General features: G+C 37.0%; 1 protein-coding gene across 2 annotated transcripts in view; it reads left to right on the top strand.

Moving 5' to 3' along the window:
• Window positions 1–17,926, top strand: part of Ptprq (protein tyrosine phosphatase receptor type Q) — a 207,828-nt gene that overhangs the window by 171,404 nt on the left and 18,498 nt on the right. For both annotated transcript variants that reach the window (XM_021174928.2, XM_085843440.1), the window contains 3 exons: window positions 10,561–10,587; window positions 11,249–11,330; window positions 15,543–15,633. In XM_021174928.2, the coding sequence (XP_021030587.1) occupies window positions 10,561–10,587; window positions 11,249–11,330; window positions 15,543–15,633 (200 nt within the window). The remainder of the gene's footprint in view (window positions 1–10,560; window positions 10,588–11,248; window positions 11,331–15,542; window positions 15,634–17,926) is intronic.

Genomic DNA, 17,926 nt, shown 5'->3' with positions numbered 1-17,926 from the left:
CTTTCATTCACAAAGGATGAAACTTTAGAAGCTTATATGTAGAATTTTATAATATCTAGAACACAGTTGGTTTTTTTTTCTTTATTTTACATAAGCAACACTGTATGTAAGAGAACAAAACAGCCTCCACAGTAAACCCTATCATGCGAACACTACAGCCTCAACATCTCAGTTCACCTTCTGGTCCTCTAGGGCTCATGCTCTAGAGAAGGCTCAGTGGTTAAGAGCTCTGACTGCTCTTCCAAAGGTCTTGAGTTCAATTTTCAGCAACCACATGTGCTGGCTCATAACCATCTTAATGGAATCTGATGCCCTCTTCTGGTGTGTCTGAAGACAGCTACAGTGTACTCATATAAATAAAATTAAATCTAAAAAGAGAAAGGAAGGAAGGAAGGAAGGAAGGAAGGAAGGAAGGAAGGAAGGAAGGAAGGAAGGAAAAGATTTTCTCTTCCCCTATGGACTTTCTGAACTTCAGTGAGGCTCTTCCTCTCTGTGTTCTTTTCTCAACTCCTTTGTCTCTTCCACAAGAACAGGCCAGCCATACTCTTTCTGAATGTTTATGAGGGAATAGCAAATATCTCAGTGACATCAATTTGAACTGCTGGAAAAATATAGTGGAATTCTTCTGCCTTCCTAATGTGAATTACAAGACGTTCACAACAATTCTTTATGACCATTTTTTTTCATTTTGTTTTGTTTTGAAGCATCTTTGTTGACCCTCAAACATCCGCAGTAAACAGATCTTTAGAAGTTAATACAGTAAATCAGAAAAAAAAATGTTAACCACAGAGAAAACATTACTGAGGTCACTTTACTGACTCTGAACCTCTGTGCTGATGTTGCTTTCCTAAAAGGTGTCTTCTCAGACCATAACCATTTTCTTCTTTACATTCAACATACCCAGAAAACTATGTTTTTTCTTTTGACTTTTTATTCTGGGAATGACTATCTTGGCAGCTGCAGAGAGGTTTTGAGTCATAGAAATTTGGGCCAAGTCTCTACCAGATCTGTATTACTGAGTATTTATAATTCAAGGGTGGCCATCTTTGGCTATGGCTTTTCATTGATTTTCCTGTTTCATGCCATTTTATCTATATATCACATTATCCATTAACACCTCTAAGAGCAAAATCATATTTCAGATATATTTTATTTCTGTATCACAGAAAATTATTGTTCTAATAATAATGGAATTTAAAATATTAATTTCCATTCTTTTTACTTTCCCATTTGTGTGTAAACTCTAGAATTTATGTTATAAAATCTTCCCTCATGAGCCAGCGTACCTTCTGGAGCTATCTTCTTCCTCTTGTTCTGTACTCTTTTTTTTTTAAGTATTAGATATTTTCTTTATTTACATTTCAAATGCTATCCCCAAAGTCCCCTATCCCCCCCTCCCCGCCCTGCTCCCCTATCCACCCACTCCCACTTCTTGGCCCTGCCATTCCCCTTAGGGGCCTTGGGGCCTCTCTTCCCAATGATAACCCGACTAGGCCATCCTCTGATACATATGCAGCTAGAGACATGAGCTCATGGGGTACTGGTTAGTTCATAATGTTGTTCTACCTATAGGGTTGCAGACCCTTTCAGCTCCTTGGGTATTTTCTCTAGATCCTCCATTGGGGGCCCTGTGTTCCATCCTATAGATGACTGTGAGCATCCAATGCTGTATTTGCCAGGCACTGGCATAGTCTCACTTGAGACAGCTATATCAGGGTCCCTTCAGCAAAATCTTGCCGGCATTTTGTACTCTTTTATCCACTCCTGGAGTTGATCTCCATCCTTCCTGAAGCAACACAAAACAAGACTTGTAGATATTGATGGTGCATAATATGTCCGATTTGCTGGATTCGATTCAGAAAAAAAATCATTAAAATTTTTTTCTGTTAGTAAAGTCACTAATACATGAATCAAGGGTAGAAGAATAACTGAAAACTATTAGTGCATTAGACACATCTGAATGGGGGCTGGTCACGAGGGAAGCCTTCATAGTTTTTGATGTACCTCACAATCTGAGAACTTCCCAAGTTAGAAAGGAAAGTTTAATTCTGGGAGTCAAAAGTCAACAAGGTTGGGTTTTCTCTCTAAATTGCTGGGTACTTTGTCCAAAGTTTTACTGTCTGTAGGAAGAAGCTCAGCTTCCTAGAAATTTACCTAGTTCACATGTGTTTTTTACCCAGGACATGGGTGCATCCTTCCAAAATGCCAAAAAATGTCATATTAAAGTGAGCTTACAACTATTTCCATGCTTTATCACTTCACCAACCCAAAAGAGAAAACATTATGGACTCTGCCGTCAATAATGACAAGTATTAACTTTGAGAGTTACGTAGTTGACAAAACCCAGGTCAAGGGGCTTAGAACTGCATCATACAGAAGACTTGCAGATTTATATTATGAAATCATTTAACACTTATGCATTTTACTCTATACTTATGTCTTAAAACCCATCTTATTATATAAACATTCATTATTTAATTTTTTTTCTACTCTGTGTCACAAAGAGTTTGAGAATCCATTCTTCCACATTACCAGGTTATTTTTTTTCTTAAAGAAAGTAAAAACTATGAATTAGTACTTGTTGATTCTATGTGATATGTGATGCGATAAAAAAAAAAAAGATGATTTTGTATACTTAGAATTCAAGACCAGCTTGTTCAGCTTACTTACTGAGATCTTGTCTCTAAACAACAGTAAGAAAGGGAGGGAGAGGGAGGAAAGGGAGGAAAGGAGGGAGGGAGGGAGGAAGAAAGAAAGGAAAGAGTTTTGGAAAAATAGATGATCGAATAGATCATGGCTTATCTATGTATTTGAAAATATAGACTTAACTCCATTGCTGGAAAATTAATTTAATTTAATAAATGTTATAATTTTATGAATATGTTTTATAAGCTATATATCAAGTGCACTTGGTATTGTTGCTGTATTTGTATTTGTTAAACTATAAAGTATTCTACTCTACATTCATACATAGAAGTTAATAACATAATAATTATTGTTTTTATAACAAACATTTTAGTGTGGGGAAAACTGGCAGAAACTGGAAAACTCTAGAAGTGCAGTTTTTATTCTGAATTAAGTATCTGCTGGGCATTGTGATGCAAGCTTTTAATCCTAGGACCAGACCAGAAAGGCAAGGGCAGACAGATTTCTGAATCAGAAGCCAATCTGGTCTACATAGTGCATTCCAGGTGAAGTCAGAGCTACCTGGTAAGACATTGTTTCTGAATAATACTAAAAGTAATTGACACAAGGTGCAAAAGAGTTTTCTTGTAGATCACCATTATTTAGATAGAATAACAGACTCTGATAATTCACTTTATTTCTCTCTAAATTAAGAGTTCTTCCTAAACAGTGGCAAAAATATCTGATTCTATAATACAATACCTTGCAGCTAGAAGGAACTGTAAAATAAACAATGCCTGTGTTTGCATAGTGGCAAATAAAAACAATGCGCTATTATTTACTAAATGAATAATGGATCTTTACTTCCAGATACTCCTCATTTTTCTTTAGACGCAAGGAGATTTTTGTCATCCAGTAAGTTGTGTGGTGATGCGGAGTTCTGCTGTGATTATTTTCATTTTGCCAGGTGGTGTGCTGTATATTTTTAAAAAATACGTGATATTGAGCATTTTGCTGCTTAATATGCCATTCTTTCCAGGCCAAAAAGAAAAAGATTTTCTTCTTTTGTTGTGTTCTAAGACTGCATGCTGTTGCTATGGTGAAGCTCTTATCCAAATGCACATTGGCTAACAATGTGCATGTCATGTGAATGTGTTGTATTCTTATATTGTGATAGTTTTGATGTTAAATTTTACATTTAGAGTTCTTCATGGCTTCCTATTGTATTCTCATATCTCTGTGACACGAGAGTAGAACTTCCCATCTGATGATGGAGATGTCCCCAAGTGGAGGTGTCAATCTGTAAGGACCAAGACAATGGCTTTTTCTCTCCTTGCTTCTCTGACTACAGTTTATGAAACTTTGATTTATGTCCTGACCAGTAGATAACCAATCACATTCACTTCCAAGAACTCCCCTAATGCTCGGTAATCCCTTTTGTATCCTGGCACAAATATATCAGCATGAAGTTATTGATAATATTATTAATAATAACAGAGATAGCCCATAGAGGTCTAGATATAATAAATACCTAAAGTGAAGAGTTTGGAGGGAATCAGGATGCAAGACAATTGATTTCCAAATCATAACCCATTAAAGAGGTGTTAGTTTCCATAAACCATAAGGCAAGGTGAGGCCAGTATGCCTATAACTCTACTTGACAATATATAATATACACTATGCTTAAAGCAGAAGTGGGGGTAGGCCTTTTCAACTCTAGGCACTCTTGAAGTTTTGGAATCATAACTAACCTTGTTTTATTTTAGCTTTAGGGAGCTATTTAACATGGATAGGATTAGGAGTTTTATAAAATATTCTATTTTCAGAGACTTGCCCTAATGGCACTACGTCTGTAGTGTAGGATGCTGTCAGGCCAATGATTTCAACGTACACACATAAAATATCCATTTCCAGCCAGCATTGAGAGTTGACCTTTGGGAATTGTAGATTGTGTATTGGTTAGATAATTTTATTGCAGCCTCCCCTTCATGCAATTAGTACCTCAAGTGTCCCCCCAGAACAGAAGACTGAGACCTGCTCTGGGAAGAGCTGAACTTTAGATTTTGAGTGAATCTGTTTACACACAACTCCTTTCTATCCATATACGATGTTGGCAGATCTGATCTACACATGATCTCTACAGCGCTTCCTAAGGTCTCACAGGACACTTCCATTGCTCACCTGCAACCCTTGCAAATAGCTCAGGCTGGACAATTTCCTGTACAGCCTGTGAGGCCTCCTACATTCTTCTCTTACATCTGCATGGGGGGCATTCACCTACCTCTTCACACAGCTGTCCACAGTCCTCCTTGCCACCCTCTGCTTCTGTCTAGTTACTCTTGAGATAAATAATCTGTGCCCATAGTTAGTGAAATAGAACATCTGTCAAGAATTTGTTTTCAAATGTGCTAATGTGGAGAGGCCTTGTGACAAGGAAAATGTGATGCCTGCCACACAGGGAGTTTCACCTCCTCTGGCTAGCAGCTCTGTGAACGCAGCCTTCTTATCTCCTCTAGAAGCCTAAAGGAGGGATAGCAACCTGACATTGATTGCTCCCTGATTGAGGCTGTGTTTCCCTTCCATATGATGCTACAACAACAGCCAGTGCTTAAGATATTTTTAATTTACACTGAGGCCCACAGAACAATTATTGGTTGATTAGACAAATGGGTGAAAGGGGATTTGGAAGAACACTGGAGCACTATTTTAAAGCCTAAAACAGATTAGCAGCACTAGCATAGATAGAAATTAAATAATATCTAAAAGTATGACTGATGATACTTTGGACAAGTGACAGAAATTAGTCAGAGAGGCAGATAAAACCCTGGGATTAACTAGAGTGGTAAAATACATGAAGTAGAAACATTTATTAGAGAGAGAGTGTGTGTGAGAGAGAGAGAGAGAGAGAGAGAGAGAGAGAGAGAGAGAGAAAGATCTCAAAAGAACTTGGCATTTTCCAAATCTTAGAAATTTTAACTTATATATTTTCCCAGAGAGGTTATTCAGATTCATTATTTGAGTAGCTAGAACATGTATTGTTGTACAATCATTATATTATGTTAAAGCAATAATTTATTATTTTTTAAAAAAAATTTAACCATACACAGAAGTTTCTCAATTTTTCCTGTACTACTGGGAATGCTGATTTGAGCTGTTTCTCTAGTCCCATTGTGTACTTCTCTCTATAAAGACTATGTTTTTGATGCCCTGTAGATTTCAACTAATTGGTCTTGAGGGAAAGCCGAGTCTCTGACAATATGGTCTTTCATCACCACTGCCAACATAAATAAATGGTTCCTCCCTGGGTCCGTGCAGTAATCTGAGCAGAATTTAAGTTTTTGATAGACTTTCGAGAAATGAGCTGAGCTGTGAAATAATACTCGTTCTACCAAAAGACATCGGATTTAAAACAGATAGAATTCATGTAATGAAAAGATTTATGTAATAAAAGTATTTAGCCCTTTATATTGAAAAATGGCCGGTAATCTTACAAAAATCAGGCCAATTCCAAACTTGATTTATCCACTAAGCAACTGAATATAATTTGGCAGTAACCTTTGCTACCAGAAGTGAATATGAGTACTGTCCCAATGTAAAAATTAGTTCAATTTTTTTTAAGTTTTAAAATTTTCAATTAAAAGAAAATTTCTACTTGAATGTGATGTGCCCTCAGATCACCGTATTTGAAAGTGTCACTTCTAAATTAATATTGTTGGAATTTGTACATTCTTGCCTTATTATATATATGATTAAAAAAAGAAAACACATAATCTGAGCTTTTTAAGGACTATACAACCACTTTTCCTTCGTTTCTAACCATACATTTTCCAAATTAATATTTTCTAGTAAGAATAAACATTCAGGATCTTGACAATAAAGAAAAATTTTATCGTAGATACAAATAATACCTAAAGTATGGCCATACAGCACCCAAGAATGAAATAGTACTTGTGTGGACAGAAAACACAGAACCAGGAGGGAAAACCAGATTTTTTAAAGAGATAGCTGGGCTACATATTCTAAACTGTCTTCTCTATTTCGGTTGTTTATATGAAGATTTCAATTTTTTTGATTTATACATAATTGTGGCATAAGCATAGACTAAACGTTACCTCCTCCCCACAAAATTAGACATATAGAAGCTGGTTTCTTATGTTACATCAAGATAATTGTGAAAAAAAAGATTATGAAAAGTTTATTAAGCTTAGATAAAGTGAATGATAGCAAATAGTCTAAAGCCAGACCAGAGCCTACTATCTTCTGACACCGCCCCCCCCCTTTCCTTCTACTTGTGGGGCTATAGAAAGATACCAGCAATCCTCCTGCCTCAGCTATGACAGGTGTGGTATGTGGGGCTGTAGAAGGACACCAGCAATCCTCCTGCCTCAGCTATGACAGGTGTGGGGGGCTGTAGAAGGACACCAGCAATCCTCCTGCCTCAGCTATGACCGGTGTGTGAAGCTGCTTCTCTTTCCACTTGAGAAGGCAAACACAATTTTGTTGTTCTAGTCCTAACTTTCTATGAGTCTGGCAATTGCTAGATTTTAATGTTAGGAGACTGAATATAAAAAGATAGGGGCTTTATTCAGAACCAACTACCTGTTATTGGTAAATCTAATAATTACACTTATTTCAAATGTTGGTTTATGCCTTCCTAAAAATTCAGTTTCCTAAGACCTGAATGAGAAAATCCATCCAATTCTGGTATCATCGGACGATAACTAGAACCTTTCTAGCTTGCTTTGAGTGTGGCTGAAGTCTCTCATATTTTTATATCTAATATTGGGTTCCTCACTATTGTTATAAATAAGGCTCTAAAGGTTATAAAGTAAGCTGAGTGTTAGTCTTGTCTGAACTGTCAAGTACTTATGACTATAAATGCATGCATGCATTGTTCATGAACTGAAATAGCTATAACACACAATACAAGGTTATTTGTTCTTAAAAATCAGATTGCACAGAAACAAGACACTATGTTTTAGTCTGTGCCCTTAACTGAGGTCTACTGGGATTTAACTATTGAGTAGGATATTAAGAAACAAGTAGATCCCCAATGGAGGAGTTAGAGAAACTGAAGGCACAAAAGGGATTTGTAACCCCACAGGAAGAACAACAATATCAAACACAGACGCCCCAGAGCTCCCAGGGACTAAACCACCAACCAAAGAGTACACATGGAGGGACTCATGGCTCCAGCCTCATATGTAGCAGAAGTTGGCCTTGTCAGGTATCAAAGGGAGGAGAGACCCTTGGTCCTATGAAGGCTCAGTGCCCCAGTGTAGGGGAATGCCAAGTTGGTTAGGTGGGAGTGGGTGGGTAGGTGGAGGAACACCATCAGAGAAGCAGGGGGAGGGGGGATGGGACAGGGAGCTTCCAGAGGGGAAACCGGGAAAGGGGTCATCATTTGAATTGTAAATAAATAAAATACCAATTTAAAAAAAAAGATAAATCATGCTCAGAAAAAAATGAGGAGCAGAGAAATGGCTTGTGACAAGGATCTGTGGTCATGGTCAAAAGCACCAAAATATTAAGAAAACTACTCACTCCGAGGCAGTGGCACATGCCCCTAATCTTAGCACTGGGGTGGCAGAGGCAGGCTCTGAGGTCGAGGGGAGCCTGGTCTACAGAGTTAGTTCCAGGACAGCCGGAGCTAGACCCAGAAACTCTGTCTCAAAAAAAAAAAAAAATCAAAAAGAAGGAGGAGGGAGAGGAGGAGGACAAGGAAGGGGTAAGGGGAAGGGGGAGATAATGGGGGAGAGGGAGGAAGAAAGAAAAAGAAAATAAAGAAACTGCTTAAAAGTGCATAGCTGGTGATGGAGCAATATTTAAAGTCAGTAATGCCATCATATTTTATAATGAGGCAAGAATGCACAACGTCTATCCAATTTAATAGTTAGGTGGTTGACATTTAAAATTAGAATATACAGAAGAATATTTCATGCAAAATAAAGAGTACAATTAGAACAAATTTCTAATTTTTCACTGAGAAAAAAATTGCCTTAGAAAAATAATATTTTCCTCATTTATACATTATAAGTGAAGGGTAGAGCTTAGTGAAAGAGCAAGCATGTGAATAATAGTACATTTTTTTGGCTAGGGCTTGCTTATATATTATTTCTGATTATTGATATTTCATATCTCTTAGGTATTGATATTTTATATCTCTTAGAATAATAGTACATTTTTTTGGCTAGGGCTTGCTTATATATTATTTCTGATTATTGATATTTCATATCTCTTAGGAATTCCACAAACGTGCACTGACTTCCTTAATACCTTGTTTATGGTTTCCTAAAAAAAACTAGCACCCATCTCAGAATTCAATTCTTCAAGAGAAATAAATTTCTCTAGTACAGCCCTAATAATCTTGGCTCTTTCCGGTCAAGAATCCACCATCAACACTAATGTCACGATTCTCATTTTCATGCAGTAGCATGGAAATGAATTTCGCAAATGCAAAGATGCTAATCATTCCTCAAATGGTTGTAATCAAGATTTCCCTAGACTAACATGTTTTCCTTTCATGATCTTTTAAAAAAACAAGGCAGCATGAAAGGTTTTTGCCAGTCATAATCTAGGGGTGTAGGTGATCTGATGCATGCTTGTCATGGTCTGTTTTTCTTGCTGGTCCTTGCTGTGTGAGGGCAATCATCTCCAACAGGACTGGTTACTCCACCTGTCTCTATTACATATGTTACAATGTCTCTGACCTCCGGTGCCTCACGTTTTCAGATCTTCAGTTTCTCATCCCCCCAAACAAAGCTTTTCTGACTTAACAACCCACTCAGCCACTTCTGGATCCATGAAGTTATGGTAAGAAGCTCTCTATTGCCTTCTTGAGATCACTTTAGGCTGTTTGTGATAAACTCTTCAGTTTAGCCAGCAAGCCTCTGCTCAGTGTTTGCAGCTTGGTGTCTACCACATCTGATGCTAGGATAACACTAGGGTGCTCTACCAGCTTACACCCTGAGAAAGTAGGAGGCTATTTCCTCTTTGACACACCCACCACCGACTTCGAATTCTAATATCCAGCTTCATAATACCTGCTTCTTCATCCCCACAAGTGCCATTAAATCTTTTTTTTTTTTTTTTTTGCCATAAGATACATATTGTTGGTTCAAGTTTTCTCCATTGGACATACATCTTTATGATCATTCTCAAAACATTCATCATGGCTTGATTGTTCTTCTGTCTGATTATCTTGTTTCATGCATCCATGATTTCAAAAGTACATATTCCAAGAAATATTTTTTACTTGAGGATTATCATAAATAACTTGTAATATTATCAAAAATGTAAAACCTTGTAAAGACCCTGTTGTGCATTTTGTTTGTGTATATTTTTGTGCCTTTTGTGCTTTTGTGCTGTGCAAATTTGTTGTGCATGATATCTCTATGTGTGTGGTGCATTATCTATTGATCTATTAAAATATTTCATGTTTCAGGGTATAACATTGTCAATTATGTAAATTACACAATGTGTTCATATCACAAAAATGTACATAAAGTAGCTGAAATAAATGTAATTTGTTATGGCTGTATTTTAACTCCAACTCAGTCATGGAACAGGACTCGAGCAATATAATGTCATTTTGAACAACTTCTGTTTCCCATTCTACACTCTTTATAAATAAAGAAAATATTTCTTAAGTCTATATTAACTCTTTATTCTATGCAATATATTAAGAGGTGGCCTGCCTTTAACACAGTGTCTTAAATTGTAATGTTACCTTTCTAACTGGGAAGAGAAGCTAAAATTTTCACAACTAATATAATTTTTTTCAAAAAATGAAATTAGCCAGTGCATGCTAGTTGAAACCACAATGTACTTATACATTGTTGATTTTGCTGTAATTTTCTGATTTGAATCTAGAACTCTTTCAGAAGGAGCCATCTACTCTCACACACAATACATCTAACGTGGTCTCTGTTGCAGGTTACTTAGTTATAGAAAATCCATCAAGTAAGTTTGTGAACTTTTTCTCCTTCTTTTGAATATCAACTTTAGATTCACTGACTCCGTGCCTCTTAATGTGTGGCTCTCTCTCTGTATGTTTGTTGGAAAGGCCTTTAAGCTGGATATAAATCATAAAGGCATGACTAATTGCATGGTAACTGGAGAAATGCTTTCTCTCTCTCTGGGGTGAAGCCTGCATGTCTGTATTTTAGCTTGGGAAGTAATATGGGGATATTTAAACTCCTTGGGGCTTAAAAGCCATATCATTATGAGAATGAAGTCACTGCAATATTTTATATCTTCTAAAACCTTGTAATGTGTAACATTCTTCAATGTGACAAAGAAGTATTCACGTGCTTTTAGGAGTCAGTGATAACTTTATGCCCTCACATTTGCTTGAAAACTTTTGTTCATTAAAACGCTAAATCTTTCCTTTAAAGTCACTGAAAAAAATTAAAAAGAATTTTGTACTACGGATGCAAAGAACGTGAACTTAAAGAGGGAGAACTCCTTTTGTAAACAGGACGAGGTGACTTTAAAGGATTGTGTAACGGGTTTTACAGTTGCTTAAGTGTTAACTGTGTAGACGGTGCCCAAGCTCTCTCTTAAGAGAAAAAATACAAGCTAACGCCGTTCTGTTCCATTTAATGCTTTTCTTTACTTGGAGGCCGGTAAGCAAGAAATCCTTCCTGCAACACGTTGAAGAGCTTTGCACAAACAACAACCTAAAGTTTCAAGAGGAATTTTCGGTATGTTGCCAGCAGTTGTCACAACATTGCAAGACCTCCGGTAGTTTCCTGTGTCACATTTCATGTCCATTTTAAGCATGCGAGGCCATGAAGGATTCTGGCCTTGATAATCAATACCCAATTACCAGGTTGATTGTTTAGATAGTAATGTTACCCTGGGTGGCCTTTGCTGCAACCTGATCAGAGTATTCACCTACTGTGTTAAGAGAAGGTGGTCTTCAGGCTCCAGTCGAATGGCAGCCTGGCCCCAGTTCCTGGCTCACCCATTCTGATGGAGGTACAAATCCAGAGTGATGGGTTCATTAGTGTGCATTTGTGGATGAGTTTTAGATTGTGCTGTAAATGTAGTTTTATCTATTTAAACAATCGTGTTAGGTTTAGGCACGTGATGATTTCATATAAGCACATTGACTATTGAATAGAATGAGTACTAGTTAGTGTGCATTCGTGGTATAAACTTTGCAGGCACTGCAAACATTACTGCTACTTCTGATCCCATCACAATACAGATAAGTAATGTCTGCATTCAATCACATCTGTTTCTAAGTTATTATGAAACAAATGCTTGATCCCACATGGAAATATGTAAAACTATTGATTCAGTTATTTTAAAGTTGAAAATATTTTTACCTGTTAATTTTATTATGTTTCTTTTGGCATATCTTATTAATTACTTGAGTATTTCATATCACTAAAATTGAAATTATGTAGAGACGTAAACTTTAGCTCTGCAATCTATTTTGAGGCTCCTATCTACCTTATCTAGATAACCTGGTTATTTTACATTATGAAAGCAAAGTATATTTTATATTGTATCCAGAAGTCTATTTCTACTTTTTTTTCCATAAATTTCTTAGTGTGTAAACTCCTGAAACAAACAAACAAACAAACAAACAAACAAAAAACACAGACAATTGGCTTAAATAATTCAGGATTATAAAATTCCAGTTTCTCGGGGAGTAATAACAACAACTGTGAGAAGATAAATGGATGCTCTGCTGCTAGCTGGTTATGCTTCTTAAGTAATGCTGGACTGAACTTCGCAAAGCTGAGGCAACCACGAGATGCCCTTAGCTTTTCCACAGAAAGAGATTTCAATGTTTCACCAGGAAAAGTATAATTTTTCTAGCTTAGGATCAAACATAGTCAGATTATTTATGCCCAAGTACATGGATAGTTTTATTAGCCAATATATTTTCATGTATTAAGAAAAATTCTAGCTTAACTTTTTTGGGAAGCCATAGTGTTCTTCTGTAAAAACAAACAAGCAAGCAAACATTAAAAAAAAAAATAACGAATCATTCTTATCCTAATGCTATATTAAATTTTTAATCAAAATTATCATATCATAATAAACATATATATTGGATGCCTAAAGTTGATTAATCTTTTAGCACATGTTCTATTTTCTTTTAGTTATTTATTAAGGTTTATACTATTGCAAACAATGCTTGATACATGGCATTTACCAGTTTAACATTTACAAACTAAGTGACCTTAGTCAGATAATCTAATCTCTCTGCACCTCAATGTCTTCATTTGTGAATAGATAGTATCTGCCTCACTGAATTGAGAATACTAAAATGACTATGGGCGAATTGAGAATAGTAAAATGACTATGGGTGAAAAGCGCTTGGTACAAACATCAGTTACTGTGTTGGTAATCTCTACCAGGTATAAATTCAAATGAGAGTAAAAATTGTAGCAGGGAGACGTGTTTTAGACAAGACAACTGTATCATGATTGAGATGTGCATAAAGATGTGGGGATCAATGCTAAATGCTCATTAGGAAAGACTAATGAAAATTGTGATGTCTAAGATGAACAGCAGCATGAGCCGAATTCTAATGAGAAGATAAAAGGGAAGGATTCCAGGGAGAGAGAATAAATGAAAAGCGTGGGGGAGACCAAGCTATCAGCTCATTTTGTTCCCATGAGAAGACATCAAACAGGAGCGGAAAGAGCAACCTAGGGGAGCTCACCAAGGCTCTATGTCCTAATCAGAACAAGACCACCTAGTCTTAGGATGCTGTTCAAACTAGCAGCCTGGTAACTGGCTATTCACTATCAAAGTCAGAGTCAAACTATAAATAGGAACTTGTATGTGAAATAATTCCAAGCTGTATCATTTTCAAGTCAATTTCAAACACGGTCTTTCTCTGCCTTTCCTCTTTCAGTGCTTCTAAAATCTTGACACAGGGAAGATACTTGGGGCCTCCTCCTGTTGTCTTTGTAAGAGCATTGTTGCTTATATCCTACCTCACCCATGATTTTTACTCATGTGAAACAACTGTCAGGCTCTCTCTCTCTCTCTCTCTCTCTCTCTCTCTCTCTCTCTCTCTCTCTCTCTCTCTCTCTGTCTTTTATTGTCAGAAGAATAGAGAAAGGAGAATTCTTGAATAAAAAGTAATCTATAATTTCATTCAAATGGAAAAATGTGCTTTAATTTCTTTACATCACCCGAAATAGTCTCATAAGTAGCCATCATCTGCCCAACAAAATAATCCACACAAGTTTTCACATCAGCCTCCTTAAAGATGCTTGCATGAGAAAGAGCAAGATAGAATGCAGTGTTTTTCTCTCAAATGTCAACAGTAGGTCTCCCTGACCCTTCGTCTGGGTCTGATCATTCTAAATCTCACCTTTACATTCCATTATCAATTTAACAAGGCCAACTGAGGGCAGTATTGACCTTTGACATTGTCTCAAACTGGCCAGGGTTGCGCCAATTAATAGGCATGAAATCACACTGTCTGGGGAGAAAAAACAAAAAATAAATCATTCAACTCCCTTCTTCCCTCTAAAGGGGTATTAACATATTAAAGAACAGTTGTGTGCACCTGATGAAGCCATGGGTAGCATGTGGCAACTTAGTGCCCTCCAGAGTTCAATGAAATTATCTCAAGGGAGAGTCATAGTTTAAATGATGAAAATCACTCAGAATAGTAATGGTGACATTTAGGGAAAATCTTTATTATTCATTTGACCTTGTTCCTATATCTATGATAGGAGTTTTTAATTAAAAATTAAAAATGTGCCTGGAAGACTAGCTTTTCTTTTTTTTTTTAATATTTTTTATTACATCTTTTCCTCAATTACATTTCCAATGCTATCCCAAAAGTGCCCCATAGCCCCCCCCCCACTTCCCTACCCACTCATCCCCATTTTTCTGACCCTGGCGTTCCCCTGTACTGGGGCATATAAAGTTTGCATGTCCAATGGGCCTCTCTTTCCAGTGATGGCCAACTAGGCCATCTTTTGATACATATGCAGCTAGAGTCAAGAGCTCCGGGGTAATGGTTAGTTCATAATGTTGTTCCACCCATAGGGTTGCGGATCCCTTCAGCTCCTTGGGTACTTTCTCCAGCTCCTCCATTGGGGGCCCTGTGATCCATCCACTAGCCGACTGTGAGCATCCACTTCTGTGTTTGCTATGCCCCGGCATAGTCTCACAAGAGACAGCTATATCTGGGTCCTTTCAGCAAAATCTTGCTAGTGTATGCAATGGTGTCAGTGTTTGGAAGCTGATTATGGGGTGGATCCCTGGATACGGCAGTCTCTAGATGGTCCATCCTTTCGTCACAACTCCAAACTTTGTCTCTGTAACTCCTTCCATGGGTGTTCTGTTCCCAATTCTAAGGAGGGGCATAGTGTCCACACTTCAGTCTTCATTCTTCTTGAGTTTCAGATTGCACACCAGAATTCAATGCCCAGTACCAAATACACAAAATTAAAAATAAATTAAAAAAAAAAATCTATGGCTAAAATGATAGGTCAGTAGACTATCCCTGCAAACATCAAAACCTGAATTGGATACCTAGAACTTATGTAAAAAGCTGCCCATGGTGGCAGGTATTTATAATCCCAGACCTTGGGAAGATGATCAGAGATAGGTGCCCAAGGCTAGCTGGTCAGACTAGCCTCAGTCTTGGCAAGTTTCAGTCCGATGAGAATTTTAATTGAAAAAAAAAATTGGTCTATGGCACCTGAATAATGACACCAAGATTGTCCTCTATCCTGTAATATGTAAATGAACACACACATATGAATACACAAACATGCACACACACACACACACACACACACACACACACACACATATATACATACACACAGGCTAAACAAATGAAGTGTTCAGAAAAAAAAAATTGGGTTTTAGTGGGCAGAATTTTATATTTACCAAGTTTAAACTTTGCAATTTTTTTTCCATAGGAATTACCAAAATTTCTTCAAGATCTCTCCTCAACTGATGCTGATCTCCCTTGGAACAGAGCAAAAAATCGCTTTCCCAACATAAAACCATGTAGGTGTAATTCTCATTTATAGCCTGACTATGAAGTATTCAAACGTGGCCACCATCTTAATGCTTTACATTTATTTAATGTTTTCTTACACATTTCATTGAATTACAATAATATACTTCATTGATGGTGACTTTCAAGCTGTATCACATTTGCTTTGTTCTTAATTACTGAACTTAATTTACATGGTTTCCAGTTTGTTCACCCAAGTTTCATTTATGCAGGTGCCAGAAACTGTAGATCAACCTGCTTTCCAGCTTTGTAATTTTACCCCTTTAACATCTTCCTATAGAGCATGGCTCAAACAGAAGGGAAATTAACACTTAGCTTTGTGTATTAGCTTTCCTAAGGGGAATAGTAGTTTTCTGGAACATAAAAATGCCTTGCAAAATGCGAGTTGGTGATCAGAGTCAACGTCTGTTGACTGGAATTCTTTTCTGCAGAGAGGCAGAGGTGTACCTTGCTGTAGGACCACTCCACTTTTCAATTCAAGTAAACAAACAGCATTTTTTTTAAAGAATTAACAATGGCTTATAGAGGAAGATTTAATATCCCTGTATCACTAATATATCTGTTGTAGTCTTTCAATGAATGTCCCACCACTTGATGGAATTCCAATCCAATGCATTTTATATTAAGAAATTAAGAATTTTGATGCTCTGGAACTTGTTCCAATATACACTGGGACACAAGGTGATATAGCTTTGTAATCTTAAGTGACTGGAAGGCTTGAGAATGAAGACTGAAAGCTCAAGAACAGTCTTCTCTTACCTAAGGAATTCAAGAGAGACTCAAGCAACTTATAGACCTTACCTTGATTTCTAAAATGGTCTTAAAAAGAACTGGGACAGTAGTTCATTGATAGAAGGTTTCAAAACATGCATACACCTATTGCTCCAATAAAAACAAACAAACTACATAAATGAATAAACATATTAAAGAAATTCCTACAGGTCTTGAAAAATGCTAATTTAGAGGAGACTATAATCCCATAAGTAATTTAAACAGGAAAACAAAAAACAACAAAACAAAACAAAAAACCACAGGGTGATACTAAAGGATAAATTATTCAGAAAGGCAACCAGATTTAGAGGACTGCGATATCAGAGGCTATGACCCACACAACCTTGCAGTGTCCAGGAAGTAGAATAGAAAGAAGCAGAAATAGCATTAACTCCTGGAGATTCTTTCTGCAACAAAATAAATCATAATGAAATGACTTCAGCAGCAAGACGAGAAACCCGTGGGATGACAAGTACCGTATATGACTGATAGTCTCTAAATGTCTGAAGTCATGACCTTTCTCAGCATGCTTTCTTTCTATTCTAACTTTAAGAACATTCACTTGTGTTGGGCACACCTTAAGTTTAAGTGGGCATGCCCATGTTGCTAGATGTGTTTCCACATTTCTTTGAGACTGCTTGCAGCATGCTTATTGAGGTAGCACTCTTTGTAAATAAATATTATATTCTTATCCAAAGGCCACTACCGTGAGTTCACAAATGTTGAGGTCTAGTTGCATCGTGAGGGACTGATTTGCAATGTGTCAACACGTGTACAGTAACTCAAATAAGTCTAACTAATCTCTAAGGCGTTTTGAACTTAAAGTATGAAAATTTGAGTTCTTGAGTTCTATTGTTTCATCCATTTGTTATGAGGTCTTGGGTAATTATCCTCATTCTGTCTGAAAGAAAATTCAGTCCATATCCATATTCCTTTTATGATGAGACAGGCGAAGAGTATCTGATGGTTGTAAATGTTCAACCTCAAAACAATAAGGATCATAAATGTCTCAAACCTCCATCCTGGGGTTAAGATAAAAATAATAAAACTTCCTGGGAAGTAATTCTCTTTTGTGGCTGTCTCTCTTTGTGACCACCAACAAACCATTTGTCTGTCTGATCCTCCTAAGACCATTAGAAGACTCAGAAAAATAACCACTTAAATTACCTTATCCACTACTAGAACACATAAAGAATTCAACCTTCATGGTATGTAATCAATAGATCATTTTCTTTTAAATGCTGATAACTTTCTGAGTGGATAGGACTGTGATACCTCCTGGGGCACTGAATTCTGAAGACAGCAATTCTCCATCCCTTACTAGAGCTAGAAGTCCATTTGTAATGTCTCAGCCATTTGTGAAGGAAGGACAGCATATTTTCACACACAAACCCACTCAGAGACAGTTACACAAACAAGACTCATGGTTATGTGTTGCCATTGGGCTTACATGCAAAACATAAAACTAGATGACTGTGTCTTTCCTTGCACTGAATAAATATATTGCAAGAG

This window comes from Mus caroli, unplaced genomic scaffold (genome assembly GCF_978045245.1).
Source record: "Mus caroli unplaced genomic scaffold, Mus_caroli_1 scaffold_9, whole genome shotgun sequence".
NCBI lineage: Eukaryota > Metazoa > Chordata > Mammalia > Rodentia > Muridae > Mus > Mus caroli.
Note: the sequence above shows the minus strand (reverse complement) of the source record. Positions and strands in the feature narration are given on the sequence as shown.